The sequence below is a fragment of the Danio rerio genome, chromosome 15 (assembly GCF_052040795.2).
Source record: "Danio rerio strain M-AB ecotype USA chromosome 15, GRCz13ab, whole genome shotgun sequence".
Lineage (NCBI taxonomy): Eukaryota > Metazoa > Chordata > Actinopteri > Cypriniformes > Danionidae > Danio > Danio rerio.
In genome coordinates, this window is record NC_141035.1 from 37,481,839 (window position 1) to 37,507,342 (window position 25,504).

Consider the following 25,504-nt stretch of genomic DNA (forward strand, 5'->3'; position numbering starts at 1 on the left):
TCCATATCCTCATCAATGTTTCTTTCTCAATGCTATACTAAGGCCTCAAGTAACCTATGGTAGAAGAAAACCTGACCAAAAAAACTGATGAAATCTTTCTGATAGCCTGTAAAAAAAGCCACAAATATGGTTCCAGCTCAAAATATCTCAACTTAGTGACATCATTAATGAAATATATAAGATAGAGGGGCTAACAATGAATCATCGTTTACAGACTGAGGAGTTTAATGAGACATGGAAAGAATGGGTAGAATATATTCTTCCTTTAAGGCCAGACTTAATATAGAATGTACAGTCAGAAAGGGGCGTTTATTTTGTTCATTATTTTTTGTAATAAGAGAAAACAAAAATAAAGAGAGTGAGAAGAACAAGACCTATTTAAAAAATATATAAAAATTAACTTTTAAGATGCTATAAGTACAATCCTCACAGTTTCCAATGAATATAGTGTAGGTGGAAAACAAAAGAGTACACAGTTTAATTGTAATTGAAAAGCAACAAATCAGTTTCAGCGGTTTTCTTTTTGATGATATATTAAAACAATTATGAGTGTATTGTTTTGATTGTCCTTATAATGTCCTTGAATCATTAATGTTCAATTCAATTCAATTCAATAATATAATTTCCATATTTATTTACGGAATTTCTTTGGAATTTTTAAATTCCTTTCATTTCTACAACATAAAATATTTTATGCTGAGTCACAACTGCATTTTTAAGACATATTATTACAACTCAGAATAAATGTTTTCTATTTTAATACATTTTAATATGTAGCTGCTCATGTGGGCAAAGCTGAATTTTCAGCATAATTACTTCCGTTTTCAGCATCAGGGTCATTCAGAAATGTGCTGATTAAGAAACATTTTTATTATGGTCAATGTAGACAGTTGTGATCCTAAAAATTTTTGTAGAAAAGCAGTTTTTTTTCAGGATACATTTAAAAATAGAATGTTAAATATAATTAAACGATTGGATAAAGGCAGTTTTTCTCTATGTAAACAGACTGAAGTTATTTCATTGGGTTGGGTTTTTAAACAGTTTAATGTGAGTTTTTATTATTAATGAAGAGATTTTTTTCATTCATTTATCATTTTTGGTTTTGGTTTTCAGCCAATTGCATACAGAAATTTATTTTTGGTGCTTCACTACAACTTATAAATCACTGAAAATATTTCATATTAAAAAACTCTTTAGATAATTTACTCAACTTTCATCTTTTGTGAAAAAGTAGATACCTACAAAATTAAATTAGATATAGGTTTTTCCAGAGATTCTTACAAAGCTTTCTGTGATGTATTCCTCAAGTTCAGCGATTAGGTCATCAGCAGCTGCCTGTTAAAACAGAAAGAGAAATTTAAAAAAGACAAAGTAAAAGATGGAAAGAGAAAATGGTGAGAAAAAACACACACAATTAGACTAGAGAAAACAAAACCAAAACTGTACATGAGTGGAAAAAGATTTGCAGAACCACAGAATCACACTGCAAAAAAATGCTTACTTTGTCTTGTTTCTAGTATAAATATCTTAAAATTCTTATATCAAGAAGCATTTTCTAGACAAGTGAAACATAATGTCTTGATTTCAGAAATAATATGCCAATATTAAAACAAGTTTTTCCTTAAAACAAGCATGCATAATAATCTGCCAATGGGGTTTTTCCTTATGACAAGTTTATTTTGCTTTCCCCAGATTATTGCGCTCGTTTTAAGAAAAAAACTCACTTTATTTTGGAATATTATTTCTTAAAACAAGACAACATGTTTTGCTTGTCTAGATAAGACTTCTTAATTTAAGATTTTAAATATTTGGACTAAAAACAAGACAAAACAAATCTAAAGCAAGAAAAGCATTTTTTTCAGTGCACCAGTTTTAAATGTATAAAGCACAAGTTCAGAGAGTTGGCAATAGAGCAAAACTTAATATATAATTAATTATAATATATTTTAATAATACTACAGGTGTCATCGCAAAAGTACTTATTCAAAACCAATAACAAACCAATCCGTTGAGGCATTCAAATTCAGACAATGCAAACTGCGTGCAGACTACAGGCAATGCACTGTGTAAATTGTCTGTCTGCTGTCACTCAGTGATGCCATCTACTGCATATATATTATGTATGTTAGCAGTAGTACTCGGTCAATCCTTTTGTAAATAACCCTTCTAGTGCTTTATTGCATTTATGTCCATATGTCCTTTGAGCTGAAAAGTTTCTTGCAAAGAGTCACTTCTTGTTTTTCATTCTCGTTTAGTCAAAGTAAAACTGTGTGATTTTTTAGGCTGATTTGGGCACTCCAGAATAGCTCTTATGATTTTTTTTGTGCAGCATTATAAATGTTTTGTACTGCTTTCACGCAACATTTTAGTTGTTTCCCTTATATTTCCCTAAAACTCATTACAGGATGTGTGATTATGGAGGCATTTTTTAAAATGGGAAGTTTATGGGGATATTCCAGGACTAGAGTTGAGAGGGATAGTTCACCCAAAAATAAACATGTACTCACAATTTCCTCACCCTCAAGTGATTCCAAATATTTATGAGTTTCTTTGTTCTGTTGAACACTAAAGATGATTTTTTTGAAGAAAGCTTAAAAACCTGTAACCATTGACTTCCACAGTAGGATAAGCAAATACCATGGAAGTCAATGGTTACAGGTTCTAAATTTTTTTTAAAGAACAAAAAGTAGGCAACCATTTTAATCACAGTTACTTAAACTAGTGAAATGGAGGAAGAAACTGATCCATGAACTGTGTACTGATAAAGTTCCTGTCAGGCTCTGACAAAGTCCCATACATCAATGGCCATCTCTGATCCTTCCTTTAACAAACAGCCGGCAGTGTAGATTATTGCATTAATCACCAGAACGTTCACCTATTAATGTTTACTCATCTTCAGTCGTAATCAGTCCCACACACTCTGCTAGCATTTGAAAAAAAAATGTGTGTTCACGTTTTACTGGACCATTTGGTATTGTTTTATGCCGATGTCAACATGAACAGGCAAAAGATCTAGACGGACGGCGAATCATTCAAACAACTCAAATCTAACTGTATGGGCATGTTATGTTAATATACAAAATAAACCTGATTTAAGTCTACAAACTGGGATTGAATCATCTTATTTTAGAATTATAATGACACATGGCTGTGGTGATAAAGTAAAGACGGTTAAATCACTAATTTGTTGCAAAAATGCAGTTTTAAAAAACTTTTTAAACTTGTAAGATTCAAATTTTATGAGGACTGATGATCACAGACAGCTGAACAGATCTTTTAATCCCAGTTGCTTTGCGCACATCCTGTCTTGTTAATAAAATTATACGCATTACTTTAAAGACAGCTGTCAATCAAATCAGTGGGCAGGCACACTACACTCCTACGTCACGTATTGTGGTTTGTCTCAAAATGGGAGGGATTTGTATCCTATTTAAATGTCAGGAAATTAAAAAAAAAAGAGACTTTTGTGTTTATTTCACTCCAATATGAGTGGACACACTATACCTACACACAGTTCTGTTTTATATTAGAAAGTAAAACAAACAGGTTTAAAACAAGGGTGAATAGATGATAACAGAATTTTGAACTATCCCTTAATAAGACCGTAGAAAACTAACAAACTAAACTCATTAAACTATCATTCTACACAACACTGACGTGAAAACAACATTTTTGTTTGAAAAACCTCCAACTATTATTAAGGTTTTACTGTAGGAACATGTAAACCACTGACTAAATGTGAGATATTCATATGTAATTTTGTTTAATATTAATGTTCTAGGTATGCTTAAGTAGTAAAACATTAATATATTTTTAATAATGAGTCAAATTAACTAACTGAATCAAATTTTAGGCTCATACAGAGCTAAACCCTAAGGAGTTTTACAAATGTCACAGTTGGAAAAGATTTTTATCTGCCCTATCAAAACATATTATAATTTAGTCTATTTAATAATACAATAATAATTTAGACATTTAGACATAATTTATACAATGTTTAATAAAACATTTAAATAATTCAGTTATTTCTTCGCAACATCTTTTAAATAATGTGTCAAAACAAGCAAGTTCTAGTTATATACAATTTGTCTTTTTAAAAAGGACAAAAGTTTTAAAAGTTTTAAAAACTATAATAAACTACATGTATGCACAACAGTCTGTCAAGGTCGGTAAATACATGGGGAACCTTTAAACAAATGCTATTATAAAGAAAATATGACTTTTTATGGTAAATAGAGTTAAAATGTACATTTTAAAATAAAAAAATTAAAGTTCATTAAGATAAATTGTTGGTGATTGGATAAGTGTTGGCCAGATTGTGTAGCAATACATAAACAAAGCAAATTTAAGACCTGTTTAAGATCTACAACACAATATTTCAGTAAATGTAAGACTTTTTAAGGCCTAAAAATTTGTTTTTGAGATATAAGACATTTTAAGACCCCGCAGAAACAATGAGTAAAGGTCTTTAGAAATTTTTTTTTCATCACAACTTACAAAAATAATAAAGTTTGGCTTTTTGTTATTATGGCAGTGTCAATTACATAAAATCTGCACATTTAGTATTAGACTTCTCTGAAAAGAGCTCAAATAATCTGTTGAATTCTGTCATCAAACTCACACTTAACTTGTTTCACACGATTATGAGTTCAGCTTTCTTCAAAAAATCTTTTACATCTAGAACCACTTGAGGGTGATTTAATAGTGAGTTTTGGGTGAACTATCCCTTTAACATATGCACTGTGATCTATAAAACTTTGCTGATCTTTAATATTATAAAATCTTTAATGTATAAAAGGCAAACTTTAAAACGCACTGTAATGTTGGCCTCGGTGGGCTCACGGCCTTGCAGGAAATGCTCAGTGAAGAACTGGGCGAGTTGAGGCTGGATTCGGCCCAGTGGCTGGTGCTGCCCGTGAAGCAACAGCACCATGTCCACCATAGAGAAGTTCTGGCACACCAAAGCCAGAAGATCACCGAAGAAACCTAAAAACACATGCAGGTTCTTTAGTTTTTCTCATTCGGATGCAAAAAAAAGAATCATCAACCCAATAGTGCTCACCCATAGCATCTCCAGTACCAGGAGTGAAGATGTTGCTGGTCTGGGAGAGTCTCTGGATGAACTGAGCAATACTCTCGGTTTCATTTTGAGGGGTACCCAGGGAGCCCATCATGGTGGACAGGACGCCTTGCACTATCCCAGTGAAGAGCTCAGGATTCAGGCCTTCAGTGGCTGCTGCTGTTGCTCCAGGAGCGCTGGCTGTGTTTGGTGGTGCTGTGGGAGCGCTGGGGGTCGAGGCGGGAGGTTGTCCCGCAGGAGGCTGAGAGAAAAGTGTTTGGGAAGCCTGATGACAGAGATGCATAAATCTCTTACACCCACCAACATGCATTACAAAAAAAACTGGGAGAAATATAGTTTCTAGTTAATTTGTTCCACTAAGGGGAAGCCCAATTGCCTCATAGCAAAAAGGTCGCAAAAAGGTTGCCATTTCTGTGTGGAGTTTGCATGTTCTCCCCATGTTCGCGTGGGTTTTCTCCAGGTGCTCCAATTTCCCCCACAAGTCCAAAAACATGTGGTATATAGGTGAATTGGGTAAGTTAAAATTGTCCGTAGTGTATGTGTGTGAATGAATGTGTATGGATGTTTCCATACGCTGGTAAGTTGGCGGTTCATTCCGCTGTGGCGACCCCAGATTAACAAAGGGACTAAGCCGAAAAGAAAATGAATGAATGAATAAATGTTCCACACAAAGAAAGTCAACAAGAGTTGTGAGTGGAATGGTTTTGAGGTGCAGGGTCACAAATGTGACTAATTTATTGGCTTGTGTGCGTGTTTTTTTTTTTCATTACTCAACAGTAATGAGTTTTTTTTAAGAGTTAATGAGTTACATTTAAGTCTTAAATTATATATATTTTTTATTTAAAAAAATATTTATTTTCATTAATATTTATTTTTTTACATTACAAATTATTTTTGGTTTCTGCTTTCAGTCAGTTGCATCCAGAAATTTATTTTTGGTGCATCTCTACAACACATACATCACAAAAAACTATTTCATATAAAAAAACCCTTTAGATAATATACTCTTCTTTCAGCTTTTGTGGGAAAAAGCAGATGCCCTCACCTACAAAATCCTCACAATCATTCTAGATTTATGAATTAATTCCAAATACATCTGTTCAAGTGAGCTCATGCAAAATTGGCATCAAAATAAACAAGAATTCCCCACACAAACAAACATTTTTGGCTATTGCAACTTAGTGAATTTCAAGAACTAATTAAAATGTAAAATTTGCAGCTGTATATTTGCAATCTGCACACAATGCATCAGGTTTCTTTTTACTTGCTTATTTTAATTTCATTAGAAGTAATTAAATGTTTCTGCTGTGTTATAAATACAGTGGCAAATCAGATACATTTAGATTAATCAACGTTTAAAACAGGGGTCACCAATCTCGGTACTGGAGGGCCGGTGTCTCTGCAGGGTTTAGCTCCAACTTGCCTCAACACACCTGCCTGGATGTTTCAAGTATACCTAGTGAGACCTTGATTAGCTTGTTCAGGTGTGTTTGATTAGAGTTGGAGCTAAAATCTGTACGGCATCAGCCCTCCAGGAACAAGTTTGGTGACCACTGGCTTAAAATGTTGCAGTTCTGTTTATTAAGGTAAAAAAGTTTATTTCACAGCATGCAAATTCACTTCACTTGTAAAAAAAAATGCTGCGTAAATGATGTGAGAAATGTATTTTTGGGGTGAACTTCCTTGTGTAACCCCCACTGCACCCTCTGTTACTTGTATTTTTGGAGTTCCAGAGTTATGAAGATGTGAAAGGTCAAAGAGATAAATTAAAGATAAATTTACCTGCATGAAGTCTGTGACCCCTTGTATAAAGGTGGGAACTCCAGGCATTGTGACTGTTATGGAAGGGCTTGGGCCACCTGCGGCAACAGCTCCACCCAGCAAAGAGCCCAACAACTGCTCCAGGTTTCCCCCAAAAGGGTTTTCCTGAGGGGGCGGCGGTACAGATCCTGTCTGGGAAGTGCTGGTGCTGAAGCTGGAGCTAGAGCTAGAGCTGGAACTAGTGTTGGTACTGCTACTGCTAGACTGTGTTGGCCCAGAGGCACTTGTGGTGGTTGTGGAGGCAAATGGAGTGCTTGTGGAAGCAGACGTGGAGAAGGTGAACGTTTGTGAAGTGGATGTTGCGGTTTGGCTGGCTGTTGATTAAAGTAGTAAGATATAATGTGATTCTCATCATAAAGTTAAACATCAGTAATTCATAAACCATTCTAGTCATAAATACGGTGACCTCATATGCATGAAACTGAAAGGCTCAGAGCTCATTATGTTATTGATTACAGTCAAAGCAATGCATGTGTAATGCAAACATGTACCCGTCTGTCCAGCAGCACCTGTCAGAAGCTGCCCAACCAGTCCTCCAATCATCTGATTCAGAGCGGCCGGAGGGAAGTGTCCCGCCTGATGGAAAACACACACACATTTATAAAACCAACACACGATGTCTGAGCCACAATTGATCATACTGCACAATCGCTTTCACATTTAGCAAACCACAACATGGCCAATGCATTGTGTGGAAGTGCCTCACAACTGTTGGGTTCATTCCAGGAAAAAAAAGTGGTTTGTATGATAAATGTTTGAAAAACACTAGCCTGATTACATTAAGCATGAATGCAAATGCTAAGCAATTGCTTACAAATGCTAAGCTTAACAAAATTACAGTAATAAGATTTTTCCTTTAATCATTTCATACACCTTTATTATTCTTGTTAATGCAATTCTTATGTATAACTCTCAATTCTGTAACAAATCCATGGTGCAGTTACTGGAACTATAGTAAACATGAATAACCTTCAAACTGGACCATTTACAGTGTTTCTCGTCAAAAACATCAGCTCTAAATGTAAGACTGATTCAAGTAATCTGCATGTAAAGAAATCTGAATTCATCAATTAGCCTTGCTTCAAACAACAACACGTTTGCTTATTCAAGGGGAAATTTAAATCGCTGAGCCAAACCCTTATATAACAAATATTGAAAGCTTTCATTACCCATGTTATCATACAGTCTATATCTCAATATAAAAATCACCTACCACCTTAAAATGTCCCAAACAGCGTGTCAAAATATCTTACATTTAATATAAACTACAATATTCTAAACACATCGTGGAAAAACAGGTAACTGCAAAATTTTGTAAAGATGCTGATTTACAATGTGCTTTCTGGAACGATAAAGAAGAGAGTATAGTTCATTTATTTTATGATAGTATTTATACACAATTGTTTTGGTGTGATCTTTTCTTTTCTTTGTTAAGCAGAGTACGAAAATTGCATTGGGATTCAAAGAAAAAGATTGTTTATTTTTTTATGAGAATATAGCCGACTTCAAAATTTGGCATATTTTTAATTTGCTCATTATATATGGAAAATGTTTTATTAATAAATGTAAATGGGCAGTGAAAAAAAAAAACTAATTTTACTCACTTCAAAATAGATATGTCATTACCTATGCACAATAAAAGAAAAATTGCAAAAACAAAAAGAAAAGTAATTCACCTGTCCCGGCTGTTGGCCCATCATGGTTGGAACAGCTGCTCTGAGGTTGATGGTGGCCCCTCTAGTGGTGAAAGTAGGGCTGGACATCCTGTGGGTAAAGGAGGGTCTGGTGAACACCACTCTGGCCTGCGGTGGGTAGGGTGGCATCGGGGGTGGAGTGGAGCCTGTGTTTGCAGCAGGTGGAGGGGTCTGTTGCGTCTGTTGGCCAGTAGAGGCAGCGTTTGCCATGGCCATGGCTTGCTGAGTGACCTGATGCACGATTGCCTGCATGAACTCTGGAGGTAAACCAGGAATCTGAACAGTAGGGGGGGCACCTGTAACATGCACACGTAGATCATACAAACACTGACCTATTTATTCTGGATTTATAATTAACATACAATAGTAAACATTTGAGGATGATTAGAAATGTTGTCCTAGGGTTTTACAAATTTTGTTTGTTTGGTTCATTTCAACATTTTCACTTGTTTGTAAATCCTATTTTGTCAGCAAGACATTTTAATGTTAAAATATATTTGATATAATGACTTATTTTATATATTTTAACAAGTACATGACCGAATAGAACAGTATTCAATTCTAAATAAATAAACTAAATACATGTAATCCAAATGATGATGTTTTATTTTGACCAAAGTTTGTCTGTCTGTCTGTCTGTCTATAAGTAGGTAGGTATGTAAACATATAATGTTTTTTTACATTAAGTGACAAATTAATTTAGTTTTACTCAACTATTATACCCATGTAGGGCTGCACGATAACAGAAAAAAAATTATAATCACAATTATTTTTCTCAAAATGTTAATCATGATTAATAATGACGATTATTCCTTCGGTTAACTTTCATTATATGTATATATAATATAATATATTATATTTGATATGGTAAAGAACAAACGATAGCAAAGCTAAATCTAATTATTGTTATAAACTATTAAGTTATAAAGCAGTGTGTGACAACCAACATGACAAAGCGTCTGTGGTTGATTCATATACTTCACAAACATTGAATTAGAAGAATGATGTGTCAGGTTCTTTGTGCATCCCGGGTGCAACCAAAAAGAGTTGTGCATTTTAGTTTAACTTTGAGCATGCTGAGCAGTTCAGTGTTAGTTTTTATTTAAATATCTTGAGGTGAAACTAAACAGCGCAGTTTTTTATAATTTTTTTGCCCACACGTGATCAATTCCTGATCCTTTGCATAACATTTTTAAATAAAAGAAACATCATTTAATTACTTTCAATGTGCAAAAATATTTGGTGAACGAATTATATTTGAAAAAAGCATAAATACATATTAAAACTGTAAAACAGAATAAAGTGCATGGTCTAATCAGAAATAAAGGCAATTAGTTTTCTATTTCATTATTTAATGTATAAAATAGGCTAGTCTTTTTACAAAGTAAGTTTAATTGATCTGAAACTTTTAATTAAATTTTTTTTTCTTGTAAATAATAAAAGTTGCATCTGATTGATGAAAACAAACCTAAATATCCTTGTGACCAAGGCCAAGATTTTTATTTTTTATTTTATTTATTTATTTTTTACATTGATAAAATTGGATCCAGTGTCATCTGTCTACATGACTAGCAAAAAAAAAAAAACTGCTGAATCTCCACGGATATTTGGCTAATTTAGTAAACAAATGTTGTCTGGTTTAGTGATGTTAGTAATGCATAGAAAAATGTTCAATCTAGACACAGGCACCTCATGCTTGTGATGGGGTTCAATCTGTAAACTCCACCGATTAAAATAATGGCTTGGTCTTTATACTATAAAATCATGACGATCTTTATTTATTGATCGTGGGCCACAAATATAAAATATTGTCATTGTGATAATAATATGATTAATCGTGCAGCCCTATACCCATGTCAACAGTAATTATTGTTAGTGCACAACTGATAAAATGATGAATAGATTTTCAGACAGTCCATCCAAAAACTAACCAGGTTGTCCTGTGCCAGTCCCATTCTGTTGTCCATTAGGCGGAGCAGCATTTCCAGAATCTAAAACATATCAAACAATTAAAGTACACTGAAATACAAAATAAACAAATAGTTGCACCACTCTGTCCAACCCACCATCAATGTTCATCTGCATCATCACTACAGGCTCCATGGTCTGATGACTGATGCGGATGACTCTGGGTCCTGTTTGTCCACTCTGCTGATTGGCTGGACCAGGCTGATTGGCAGCTGTTGGTCCCTGCCCTTGCTGATCTGATTGGCCAGTAGTCTGAGGTTGACCCTCAGCTGCCGGTCTCCCATTGGCTGACATGGCCACAGATGATCCAAGATTTAACTGTAGATAAGGTAAATGCTTGGTTTTAATTAGGTCAGCTTCAATCATTTATATTGTTCATCATGTTATAACCCCATCACCTCAGTATTTCCTGAAACTTTGGAAAATTTACATCTGCCAAAAAAAACACCCCAGTACTCATCTGTGAAGTGCTCTGCAAAACTTTCACTTTCAGGGTAATGTGCAGCTTGTTTTTGTATTACCTGCATAGGAAGGTGGTGAACGCCTGCTGGGGTCAGAACAGAGGAGGTGTAGTGGGACATGGGCCGGATGACATGCAGGTGTCGTGGTGGATTGCTCAGGAGGTTGCAGCGCAAGTCACTTAGGGCCACCAGGGCGTTTCCCAGGAGTCGGAGGGCCTCCCCCACCAGGTTGAGAATGCGCTGGTCCTCATCCCTCTCTTGAGTCTGTGAGTCGAAGTTTTGGTTATTCAAATGGTTTCCACCACAATAAAAAAGTTTACAGCTCATCAGAAAATTTCATATTATAAAAAAACTCCAGTTTTTTTAAAGACACTGGAAATATTGTGTTTTTTTTCTATGAATATTATTTTAAAAATTGTAACAGCAAAGAAGAATTTATACCATTAATCAATCATTCTAATACGCTAGGGGTGTCACGAAATCGATCGAAATTTATGCTCAATTTTGGTAATCGAATCAAAAAATAGAATCGTCGATGCTGCCACGCCCCCATGTCACGTCAGCTTGGCTTGCCAAGCGGGAAAAAAACAGGCTTGTTGAAGTGCTTGTTAAACTGCAGAAGCAGGAGACCCGTCGATAGAACTTAAACCCTCTTCTCTTTCAATGAAGTCGCCGGTGTGTAAGCATTTTGGATTTCCAGTGAGTTATGTTAACAACGTTCGTGTTGTCGACAAAAAAAACACAGTTTTGCAAGCTCTGCTATGTACGTATCACGTATGGTTCGTCCGATAGACAACACCGGCATTGCGATCCTCCGCCCGCCCCCTTTGCAAATCCGCTCGCGAAAAGTACACACTCAGGCCCTGTTTACACTGTCTGTGTTTTTAAATGGCATTTTAGAACGACAACGATTTGACATCCACAGTGGCGTGTAGCATTTCTGAGCAGCCCTCCTTCCTCTCTACCTCTGAAAATGCACATCACGTGACCACACAGACACAGACGCACACACAGCCATGCGCTTGAGACAGCAGGTCCAGGCAGTCAGAGGACTGCTTCAATTTTTCACTCACTTGTACTTAGTCATTTTTGCGAACACCTCAGATAATGTTGGCTGGTTCCTGTTGGTTGTGCCTCTTTTTTACCAACGCCATTATAACGACACATATCACTGCCTATTCGCGAGTCCCGCAGAAAAAGAGATTGACAGGTGGTAATTATGTGTGCATCTTGCCTTTATTCATTTACTGTATGACTTGTTTATGGGTAAAACAAAGACCATGCAGGTCAGGTAGTTTAAACGGTAGGCTACAAATAATTAATTCTACATTAATTAATTAATTATTCATAATCGAAAATCGAATCGAATCGTGCCTTTAGAATCGAAAATGTAATCGAATCAAGGATTTGGAGGATCGTGACACCCTTATAATACGCTGATTTGGCATTTAAGACAATTTTATCCATGTTGAAAGCTTTTGCTCATTAAAGGGTCATGAAATCCTAAAACATATTTATTTTTAAAGATATTGACGGAAATATATTTGTGGAACACCAAGGTTATTATAGTTAAACTCAAATTTAAAAACATATTTGTTAACTGAAATAAAAATAAAAAATAGCTTTTTTAACAAACTGGAACTAACTGAAACTGTATTGTGTACATACAAAACTAACTGAAAATAACTAAAATTATAGCAAAAACGTGCTTCGTTTTCGTCTTTGTAAATGTATTTAATACATAAGCCTACTGCAAGCCTTTCACAAGTAAATCTATTTACTTCGCGCTGCCAGGTGATTGACCCATATGGCACCTCAGCATCTTGATGCCATTGGCCAGATCAAGCCGGTCCTGCTTCATTCAGTCCTTGCTGTTGCTCTCGTGACAAAAACGAGTGGATATGACAGCAGCATGGCGACAGCATTAAATACAGAGAGTGAAAAATATTAATTTAACACCTTTGCGCCCAATAATAGGTTTTATTTCTGTCATATTGATACTGATCGCGAATTAATCTTTCTTTTTAACCAGATCTTCAAAGTGAACTGGTTGAACTAGCTCACCAAATCAAACTCGGTCATTTAAATCGATTCGCGTTTCCAGTGCGCACTCTTATCCAGAAACTACTAACTTTTTAACATGCCTAATACCTTCCTCTGACTCGAAATAAAGATAGATTTGAAAAGCGGTGAACCAATAATACTACACATGCATGATTCAGTGGACCGAACACAAATAGTACATGGTAGCCTGCTGTGACTGAACAAAACATGAACAACTGCAGCACAGGTAAACTGAGGATTTAAATGAGAGGATCTGGTGATACGACAGTCTCTTTTATAACAGAAAATCGTAATGGAATTTAAATAAGTGAATCATGCTTTAGTTGGCTTGCAAAACTTAACTTTAATAATCTTTTCAGATCATGGTGATGTTGTAAATGACTAAAATTTTGATCGCTGACTACATTATTTTGGTATGTTGAGTCCAAACATGGGAATATACAGTTTGCGTTAGAATTCAAAGATCCGAACTTCCCATCACTACTGTGTATCTAACCTCAGAGGCAGCCTTGGACACATTGTGCTTAGGGCAGCTATCTTGCGGGCTGTTGTATTTGACTTTGAGGACAGGCAGATGTTAGTGGTAGATGACATTGTCATCTGAATAGATGTTTCAAAAAAATTATTTTTGAATGAGTTTTTTTATACAGTATTTATTTTGATCATTTTGAATCTTGCACCTAACAAATACCCTTATTTACACACAAAAAAAACCTAAAACTAATACTGAAACTAATAAAAAATTAAACTAAAACGAAGCAATTTCAAAATATAAAAACTAATAAAAACTAGTAAATCTGCCTTTAAAAATTAATTAAAACTAACTAAATCTGAAAACAAAGTCAAAATAAAATAAAACCGAAAACGAATAAAAAATGCAAAACTATTATAACCTTGTGCCACATGTTGATGAAAACACAATTAGGACACCAACATTTTACTGTTGAGTGAAATTTTTGCATTTTTTAGAGCAAATTCGTTCTTTTGATTTAAAAAGAAATTTTTAAGCAATGTCACAGCCATGTAGTAAATCCGCAAATCCTAGTGGTTAATGGCCCCCAGTACACAGAGACGCCATTGGGTTTTCAGTGTTTCTGAGCATTAATTCATGAGTAAGAGCTTGTTTGATCCAAATCACAGTGCACTATTATTTAACTTTATTATATGCATGAGAAAGTTTTGGCTGACTCTTCTGGTCTTACCTGTTACAGTGTCATTGATCAGAGACATGGGTTGTCAGTGCTCTGTTTTTAAATGTGCCAACATACATATACACACTAAAACTGTTTCCCCGCATACAAGCTTCAAACCTCGAAATGGTTCTATCTGGATTTGGCAGTTGTCTAGAAGCGGTACAGTTCTCTGTATTTGGAAATTTGTGTGCTTAAACGTAGCCTATTTCGCTTATTCAGGTGGTTATGTAAGATGTCAGCATCATAAGGTCTCCTTCAATTTCAGAAGACATAACTGACACAAGTAAAAGTGAATGAAGTTACTAAGCACTTTGCTATATTACAACAATATAACAATACACAGTTTATAAGTGCAATGGGACATTTGTGGTCTTTGTATTATAATTAATTGTTTTTAACAGTGACAGTGAGCAAAAAAAAAAACTTCAATAGACTTCAATATGCACCTCGCCAGGAGTGTCTTCACTTTCTCCTGCATGCACACTTGTGTTTGTGTACAAATGTTCAGATTTATAAGGCAGCGTGCCTGCACTACAATCAATAAAACTGTGTGAGTCAAGTGATTTTGAACTAAATAAAGTAGAAGTGCTGCTTTCAGAATCATTCTCCATCTCCTTAGCGTGTGCGGGTTTGCATTGCCAGTGTGCAAATAGGGAAAATCTATTTGTTCACTTCTGCTATTTATACTTTGATCTGCATTTCAATTAATTTATTTTTTCCACTTAACTGCAAGTTGGAATAGAAACTGTATTAAATGGACACAAACATACTGACAGTTATAGGTACTGTACATTGTTATGAGTCAATGATGCTAATATATTCAGCACAAATCCATCAATTTCCCCTTTCCGGCTGTTCTTTTAATACAAAAATTAACACTATGTATAAGCACTTTCCATGCGTGTCTCCTCGTCAGTTAGTAACGTCATATTTCATTGCATAACAATTGGTCTATTAGGCTTTTTGGCTAAAAAAGAGAAATTACGGTTTCATTTGTAATCATTAGATTATTTTAAAATTTTACCTATCCTGCTGTGCATAAACAAAGCTGTTGAATGGTCAGCTTATGAAGCGGCTAGGCTTTACCTTCAATTTTGATTCAATTATTCTCTAATCGGTTGCGTAATATGTCACAAAATTTTTTTCAAATCAGAGGTATTAAAACGACTTGCTCAAATAGGGTTGTTTCATGACACTTTAATATCTTTAAGGAAACTGTGATATGATGAACAGGAAATCTATAACACAAAATCTTCAAAAATCTTACCAACACCTTTTGAAGGCGAGTGACTAGAAAGATAAATTGTGTATACATGGCATATATCTCTCATGATGATAAATGGCATGAGAAGTTTTTTCCGTTTAGGGCAGACAGCCTTTTCTTATATTTAATTGCTCTGATATGAATTAGCAAATCATCTAACTCAACTGACACATTAAGCTTATAAACATCATAATCATCTAGGTGAGGCATGTAAAAATCAATGAAGTGGGCTGAGAATTATGTGGAAAAAGCTTTTAACACACCATGGACACTCATGTATAGCTATTTTCATATGCTACAGACACAAGCTATAATAGGCTTTTACAATTTATTATTGCTAAAAACTCTAAAACTGTATTTTAGATTAACAGTGTTAAAATCGCTTCAAAAGAATGAACTGAATAAAATAAAATTCTCTCAGAATTAAAGCCAACACAATTGAATAAATTGGCATTTTAGTATTCTCCGGATCTTCCTTAATATGCAGAATATACCATACACATTTAGAAAACAACATAATTAACAAAGCAAATTTTGACTACAAAGGCGATAACTTCTTGTAGTAACATTGGAAGCTCAGACTTGGGTCAAGCATCGCCCGGCATTCTCAAACATGTGTGTTGGTCTTCCAATGTGACTGCAACCCGCTCCCCAGTCTTTGGAGAGGAAGATGATGGCACATCATTGTAAATGTTGGAAATAAATAACTGTATGCTTGCTTGACATTGCATTATTCATTCCTAATCTGTCTTCTATCCACTTGTTTTATTTCTTGTTATAAGTTTTTTATGCATTTGTTTTGAATATGGTTTATGAACATCATGGTTACTATTATTGTAATTGATATCCTCTGTATGTACTAGCAATAACCAGTTGTATTGCTTGATTGGTATGGTGTGCGGACCTTTTATTGGTCCGTTCTCTTGTTGATTAGCACCACACTTGTCTCACTTGAGAAAAAATACAAACCATACAAAAATATTTTTGATATTCTGAAACATTTCAGGTACTAATAATTTAGGCATACTTAAACAATTAGTTGTTACAGTTAATCATTTACAACACTTTACAATAAGGTTTACTTAATGTATTTACTAACATGAATACATTATGAACTATACTTGTACAGCATGTAATAATCCTAGTTCAACATTTACTAATGCATTATTAACGTCCAAATTCATGCCTGTTAACAGTGTGTTAAAATCGTGTGTTAACGAACTAACAATGAACAATTATTTCCAATAGCTTATGCTAATTAACATTGTTTGTTCATGTTAGTAAATGCATTAATACAACCTTAATGTAAAGCATTACCAATAATTTTCATACCCACTAGCCTTAGAATAAATATGGTATGGTGTCTAAGCTGTATTGTGGAGTGGTCTTCTTACATTGTTGTTGTAGTCTGCGGTGGTGGCGGCCTCTAGAATGAGGTGAGCTCTCTGAATGAACGGCTGGAGTCTCTCCTCCACTCTCCGCAGCTCTGACAACATCTCCACCATCTCAGCTGGGCTCGGGTGGCTGATGAAAAAGACAACATTGTCTAACATCAACATTTATAAATGCATTTCTAAAGCATTCATAGTCATAGTAGTTCTAATATAAGCATTTATAGTTAGGCATCACCAGGGCAAGACGGAATCTGCGGATGTTTTTTGCTATTTCTGCTGAGAATTTTGGTAAAAATCTGCAGATTTCTGCAGAATTATTTTGGGAGTATCCAGCGGAGTATCATAACTAAAACCTTAATATATTAACTAAAAAGTAATAAATTACTGAATAAAAACTGAATAAATTCAGATGTACACATTTACTCAAGTAAATAAACAGAATTAATAATGGGCTAAAAATCTGCAGAAATCTGAGGAAAATCTGCAGAATTCTGCACGCACAGATTCCGTGTGGGCCTAGGCATCACCAACATATAATTACTACTGTAATTTCTATCACTAATAGACAACACAATGACTATAGACTAGATTAGACTCCATTTTATTGTCGTTACACAAGGAAATGCAATTCAATTCTATCCAAAAGTGCAATAGCAGCAAGTGCAGGACAGGTATAAATTAAAAGTGCAATTATAGAAAACTATGGATAATACTTACAGATGGATGAACATAATATACAAGTCATATTTACTAGAATCAGATATTTACAAATAGATGAACATATTGTACAGGTTGCTGTTAATAATCAGGGATATGCAAATAGAAATGAACATAATATACAGGTTGTCATTTGCTAAAAACAGGAGTAAGCCTGTCACGATATCTATTTTTGTTGTACAATATATTGCACCAAATCATATTGCTATAAACAACATTATTGTCTTTTTAAAGACCATTTTATGCCACTCATTACATGATGACAGAATGACAATACAATATCAGAATGTGAAAAGGCATATCCTAAACAAATGATAATAAATATTAACTAAAAAGTGCAAGGTAAAAAGTAATAGAGGCAGCGATATCTGCTACCAGATCTATATTCAGCTGTTAAACACCCACATGAAAATATACTATAGTAATTTATAGTAAATTCTATAGTGTTTTTTTAACTATGCTGACACCTCTTATAGAGATAGAGATGTTGCACAATCAGCTAAAATGTTGCTAGAATTGGTTTTATGTATGGGCGATATATATTGCATTACCAAAAATGATTGAGGTCATGTCCATGTGTTGTGCGACAAGTCGATATATTATTGTGACAGGCCTAAACAGGAGTTACAAATAGATATGTAGATATGAATCACACATTTACAAATGTGTATGTGCATTTACAAATTGCTATGTACAATGTAGAGCAGTGAGAGTATGGCTTATTGCACAGTCAGTGAAAAAATCCTCAACTAAGCAGACAGTCTTACATTTAACATAACCTTTAGTTCCAAAAAGCAAGTCAGTAGAGGTAAGAATGGTGGTTTGATTGACTTTTAAACTGGCGATAAGGATGCAGGAGCAGTGGGAGCTTCGCTTTTCAGTGGTTTAACAAAGACATCTTATTATAGATAAACTCCCACAGTTGGTTTTCAGCATCAGTGCAGATTAACTGTGCATGAAACTGAGAAAATGTGACTCATCATCTGTGTTGTTGTATGTATTGTATTATATGAAGTGCTCTGAATTTTGATAAAACAACACTGATGTGGGCTTCAGAGCAACCTATTAACTGGACTATATAATCAGCATTTTACCATGAAAGGAAATAATTATATAAAGGGAACTAGTTAGCAATTAAAAAAACATTTAGGAATAAAACAGAAAAATAAAAGGGACTTTTGTAGCCCATAGGGGGAAACACATATATAGGAATGCTACATTGTTATTTGACTTTTAAATGTTTATACTACAAGTCTGTTCATAAAACCCATCCATAATAAATGCACACATAAATTACTAATTATTTTCTTAGAATTACATAGTTTTCTAACATGTGTTTTGGTTGCATTTTTATGATCTTTAGAAGGAACCTAACCTTAACCTGAAACCAGTTTTTAATTACTTTGTTACAATTGTCAAAATAATGTCCTTTTGATATTATATTATGTTGCTATTATATTTATTTTTTAGCTTATATTAAGCAGCACAACTGTTTTCCACATTGGTCATGATCTATATCTGTGGATTTACACTTATTTAAATAGCAATATTTCTTTATCACCATATTGTCATGTTTAAACGATCTATAAAGGATCGCACAGAAGACTTAGTAGCTAAAAAAAATTTGCCAACAGAAATTAGTTAAAAAAAATTTGTAATATTTCACAATATTGTCTGATCTGGTAAAAAAACACAGAGTTGATAAGCACAAACAACAAACCACATTTCCTAACCTGATGTCAAAGGTCAACAATGTCTAGGTAGATTGAAATAAAGCCTACTCCTTCACGACTGAAAGTCTGTCTCCCGGTTTAATATACTCACTCAGTTTCACTTCACGTTGTAGGCGGCTTGTTTCTCTACATTTCCTACTAACTTTATTCTTGGGTCAAATAAAAGTTGAAATGAGACCAAGAGGAACATTGTTGTCAGTTTCATGAACACCTGAAAGACAGAAACTCACGTTTCTATTTCATTTCCAAATTTGTTAGTCATTTTGCAGAAAGGCACAGAATCAGTCTTTCATGTGGTTCATTGTCATAGTTTAGGGTGTTTTTCAGCTGTACACGGCTCACCTTGTACAAAAACAGGGATTACAAACTCTTTGCAGGTTAACCCATGATTTATTTTGTGAGGAATTAGCAAAACAGTAACTGATTTTTCATGTAAATTTCACAATAATTCATTGACTGTGATAAAGATTGGTTTGTTACTTTGGAGTTGGGCTGTATTGCTTTAAAAAAAAAAAGTGCACCATTTCCAAGTTCATTTTCAATTAGGTTAAACCACCTCAAGTGTAGATCATAGAACTATGCTTAAAAAAAAGTCAAAGAGAAAACACTCCAGCTTACAAAGAAAATGCTCAAAATAAACCAAAAGTGAAAGCACGCTAAGAACATTTAAAAATATAACCAAACATCCAACCGTATGTTTATTATTCGCGTATTGTGGAACACTGGTTTATTTATATCACGTGCATCAAAATTACCAGGCTGTAATTCCTCCAAAAAAAAAATTTTACATTTCTAGATATGTGTAAAATCACACTCTAAAATGCCCCGGTGTGATGAAATAGCATCAAGTGTGACAAATGGATGACTGAAACTAGTAGCAGTGACATTTTTATGGAGGTATATAAATTAGGTGTTAGGTTTTATTTACTCCTAATTCAAGAGTACAGTGAGTTTAACAGAAAAAGGTCTCAGCTAAAAAAAAGTTTCAAGGAATAATTTATACAATATAAAAATGTGCTTATGCTATCCTATATACAACAGGGTGGGCCATTTATATGGATACACCTCAATAAAAAGGGAATGGATGGTGATATTAACGTCCTGTTTGTGGCACATTAGTATATGTGAGGGGGCAAACTTTTCTAGATGGGTGGTGACCATGTTGGCCATTTTAAAGTCAGCCATCTTGGATCCAACTTTTGTTTTTTCAATAGGAAGAGGGTCATTTGACACATCAAACTTATTGGGAATTTCACAAGGAAAACAATGGTGTGTGGTTTTAATGTACCTTTATTCTTTCATGAGTTATTTACAAGTTTCTGACCACTTATAAAATGTGTTCAATGTGCTGCCCATTGTGTTGGATTGTCAATGCAATACTCCTCTCCCACTCTTCACATACTGATAGCAACACTGCAGGAGAAATGCCAGCACAGGTTTCCAGTATCTGTAGTTTCAGGTGCTGCACATCTTGTATCTTCACACCATAGACAACAAAGATAGTCGGGCCCTTTTTAATCAATGGAAACTTCAAGGCCACTGGATATTTGAAATTGCTACATGATGATGTGTTTCCCTCTTTATGCAATGAAGTTGGCACGTTCCTTGAGTTTTTCCAGCAAGATGGTGCACCACCACATTATGAGTGTCAGGTCCAAGCATTCCTAGATGAACAGTTTCCTGAAAAGTGGATTGGTCATTGTGGGCCAGTTAAATGGCCCCTAAGGTCTCCCCATCTGACCTCCTTAGACTTTTATCTTTGGGGTCATCTGAAGGCAATTGTCTATAGTGTGAAGATACAAGATGTGCAGCACCTGAAACTACGAATACTGGAAGCCTGTGCTGGCATTTCTCCTGCGGTCTTGCTATCAGTGTGTAAAGATCCAACACAATGAACAGCACATTGAACACATTTCATGAAAGGTCAGAAACTTGTAAATAACTCATGAAAGAATAATGTCACACACCAAGCATACCATTGTTTTTCTTGTAAAATTCGCAATACGTGTGATGTTTCAAATGACCCTCTTCCTATTGAAAAAAGAAAAGTTGGATCCAAGATGGCAGACTTAAAAATGGCCACCATGGTCACCAACCATCTTGAAAAGTTTGCCCACTCACATATACTAATGTGCCACAAACAAGACGTTAATATCACCAACCATTCCCACTTTATTAAGGTGATTCCATATAAATGGCCCACCCTGTATATGTATATACTATAAATTCATTAAAAAAGTAAACAATGATCTACAAATGCCAAGAGTGATCAAGCTCCAAAAACAAAAAAGAAACACACAAAAAACTTTCTACTAAATCATAAAAGATATTACAAAAAAAAAGATTTAAAAAAAATTAGTCTGTATTATTGTTGCATCTTATAAATATCTAGGTGTCTGGCCTGATATAGTTTTCATATTGATAGCCTTTTAAATGTTTCTGCCTTTGCAGCGTGAAAACGTTTAGTTGAGAGTACACTTCTATCGGTATTGGATATATTTTACATGCATGCACCTCTAAATGTTTTTAAAAAATTGGATATTGTTTATCATAGTGCCTTAAGATTTGTCACTGGTTCAAGTTCATGCACAAATCACTGTAATTTATATAAAATCAAAAGAGAAAACATTAGAAAACATCTCAGTTTTTATCTTTAAAGCTTTAGTTGATAATTTTGTCACAGTATACATCTAATTTGTTGGAGTACTGTTTAAATACTTACATTACCAGATTATTGTTTAAGATGCCATTTTTTCACACCAAGTTAGGTCGATCTGCATTCTGCAAGTATGCTCCATATGTGTGGAATGAGCTTCAAGATATATTACAGTCATTATTACAGTCAATTTAGAACTGTAGAGCGTTTTAACAGTTGATTAAGTTGATTATGGTTTATACTATTTTTGTGAGTGTCTGGGTTATGACATGTATTTTTTCTTTTTTGCAACTCTGTCCTATGCTGCCTGTCTTGACCATGTGTCCCTGGTCAAGAAATATTGTATCTCAATGGGACATTACTGGTTAAATCATTAAATAAATTATATATATATATATTATATATATATTTATTTATTAAATTATTTAATAAAAAGCATTATCCATTTACAACTACAGTGAGAATAGAACAAAATTATGTAAAAATAATTACCTATTTATTTTTATAAACAACAACACACAGTTAACATTTAATTTGCACATAATATAGCTATACATTCAATACTGTATATAATAATATACTGTACATGCATTTGTCAAAATGATATATTCTTATTTTTTTTATTTAAAAAATCTTTATTATTTGTGTCTTTGTACTGTCACATTTTTTGGTGTACTGTGAAAACTGATCATGTAGAGATCGTTATTTGATTATGATTAATCTGGTCATACCTGAGGCCTGCCGCAGGAGGTGGAGCTCCTTCAGTCTGGGTGGAAGAGGATGAGGATGGTGGCGTAGTAGACGGAGGTGGAGAAGTGTCCATAGGCTGCGCAGAAGGAGATGGAGTAGAAGTGGAGGAGGCGGGTGGAGCTGCAGAGTCCTCCTGAGAAGAGGAGCCGTCCGCTGGCTGACCCTAAGAATGAAAGCACAGAGATAAGTGCACAACCAAATAAGTAATATGCAGTTTTTATGGTTTCATCCTGTCACCATATTAGGGCTGCACAATATATCATTTTAGGATCTATATCGCAATGTGTGCATTCGCAATAGTCACATCGCAGTATCTGTAATGTTGATTTGAGATTACAGTTGATTAGCATTGAAGACTACGGTGTTATTTTACACTACATTTGATTATTCAGTTTCTGTACCTGAATATCTGACTACTGTTTGACTCTCCGGGAAAAACAAAGCACTGCTCATTTCACTTTTATATTTGCTCTAACTAATTTATTTATGCTTGCAATTTGTTTGATTCACTCTGCTTAAAGTAATGACTTCATTAAAATAGAGTTATCAAGTCCTCTACCAAAATTGTATTCATATCGCAGAAAAATAAAACATCGCAATGTCAGATTTTTCCAATATCGTGCAGCCCTACACTATAATATGCAATAAGTTAAGCAATGTAATGGCCAGTTAAATGGCTTACCTCCAGTCTCTGGATCACAGCATTGGTGTCTCTCAACAAGTTCTCAGCCAGCAGCAGGCGCAGTCTTGGCTCACTCTGCAATGACTGGTCAAAATCTATCTGAACATTCACTGAGCCATTGGTCTGAAATAAAGGATACAAAATAATTTTGTCACCAGTGGTTAGAGCAGATAACGAACTCGACACGTTGGAGCATAGAAACCCCACCGCCTGCTAATGTTTCGAAAGTATTATTGCAGAGAAACACCGAAAAAATGCACAAGTATAAACTGTAATAATAGTGTAGATGTGCAGAAGATATATTTATAAGGTATGGCCATCATTCGCCGCAGAAGTATGAATTGAACTTAATAGTCAGTCCTCTGACATATAATACTGGTACATTTTGGGGGAACCATATTTGAGTCTCATTTCATGGTGTTCTCTTCTAAAAATGTACATACATTTGTCTAAACAGACTGAAAACTATTTTAATAAACATTATTTAATTACAATTTGGAAGAAATGTCATTAGTAGTTTACAGAATACCACAAACATGTTTTTGAAAAACATGTATAGTACTCATAGATAAAAATATTCATGAGAAGAGCTTATGAATTTTTCTTTATTTAAAATATTATTATTTTCTAACATTATAAACACTTTCTCAGTTTAAATTTAAATGCACCTTTGGTGAATGCTATTTTTTGTGTTTGTCAAAATTAACAAACACTTATTTTATTTGTTTTATAATTCAAGCTGTAGATAAGCTTGTAAGCTTGCAAACAAAAATTAAATTGTGCCTCAATTTATAATTTAATAAATATATTTTCTTACAATAACACCCTGATTCACTACAGTAGACTTTATTTATCGCCTGGAGCCAAGTGAGATATTTTTTATAATAGATGGATGTACTATATTGGACTTGTTTCGGAGTCGGACTGTAAAAGAAAAAAAAAACCACCCATTGGCATTGTAGAGCTTGAAAGAGCAATGATTATTTTTAATGTGACTCTGATCGTATTTGAAAGAAGTCATATACACCTAGGATGCCTTGAGGGCAAGTAAATCATGGGCTGATTTTCATTTTAGGGTGAACTCACCCTTTAAATGTGTAATATTCACCACTACAAAAGGGGCTTTTCAGTTCACAACCGTACCCACCCCAGTGCTGGTACTGACTCGTGGATTCCTCGCATTGTCTCCCAGTCCTGTCATCATCTGCTGAAGGGACATCTGACGAAAGACAATACATTAAGTCAAATGCGCACACACATTCACATTTAAAGGATAGTTCACCCAGGTATCTGACCATTTACACACACTCAAGTGTTTCTAAACTTGAATATCTTTCTATTGAACACAGAACAAGATAAAGAATGCTGGAAAATGTAGACATTAGCTATGTTTCCATCCAAAAATGCGAATTAACTTTAGGCCCGTTTCCAACATACAGCCCACAGACTCAACCTAATCTTTAATCTTCACCAGCACATGCAACCTCTTGTAAGAAAGTAATTCTGTCATTCCGAGTTCATAATAGTCAAAAAGGTGATGATAATAATTAAACATGGCAGTTTGTTAATGTTTTAGGTTGCTGAAAGAATCATTCGCTCCCTTGTTTTTTCAGGCATCTCCTTTGTTTTTTTAAGCTTCACTTTCAAGTTTGTCTGTTTATAAAAGGATTGGATGTCAGAAGCACTTCAATAATCACGCACATGTTATTTTCATCAGTTCAAGAAATTCCCTATTTCAAGTATAGACGCACAAACGAGAGATCGCAGGCTCCCTGGAGAAAGTGAAACTGCTCGCACTTTTAGACGAATTCGTAAAACAAAAACAGGACAGAATTTGTTCTTCTTGGCTTTGTGGCTATATCAAGACAACGAGAAGGATTCTCTGAGCTAAGCTCAACCATGGCTTGTTATTATATGTATGTCTTATTAAGGTGTAATGTCTTGATTGTGTATTTAAAAATGGTAGTTTCTTTGTTTTCATTCTTTTGCTTGCGTATGTGCCAGTGACGCTTCTCTGTAAGCCAATA

The 25,504-nt window shown here is 34.6% G+C and overlaps 1 protein-coding gene across 4 annotated transcripts in view; it reads right to left on the reverse strand.

Annotated features, from left to right (window-relative positions):
- The window catches only part of bag6 (BAG cochaperone 6), a 50,133-nt gene that overhangs the window by 11,785 nt on the left and 12,844 nt on the right, over positions 1 to 25,504 (reverse strand). For 2 of the 4 annotated variants that reach the window (XM_087283413.1, XM_087283412.1), the window contains exons 5-17: positions 24,625 to 24,696; positions 23,478 to 23,600; positions 22,777 to 22,958; positions 16,940 to 17,069; positions 11,085 to 11,288; positions 10,662 to 10,881; positions 10,527 to 10,586; positions 8,578 to 8,891; positions 7,393 to 7,477; positions 6,863 to 7,215; positions 5,063 to 5,321; positions 4,817 to 4,986; positions 1,282 to 1,335 (exon numbers count right to left, since the gene is read on the reverse strand). In XM_087283413.1, coding sequence (XP_087139539.1) covers positions 1,282 to 1,335; positions 4,817 to 4,986; positions 5,063 to 5,321; positions 6,863 to 7,215; positions 7,393 to 7,477; positions 8,578 to 8,891; positions 10,527 to 10,586; positions 10,662 to 10,881; positions 11,085 to 11,288; positions 16,940 to 17,069; positions 22,777 to 22,958; positions 23,478 to 23,600; positions 24,625 to 24,696 — 2,226 coding nt within the window. 4 annotated transcript variants of the gene reach the window in all.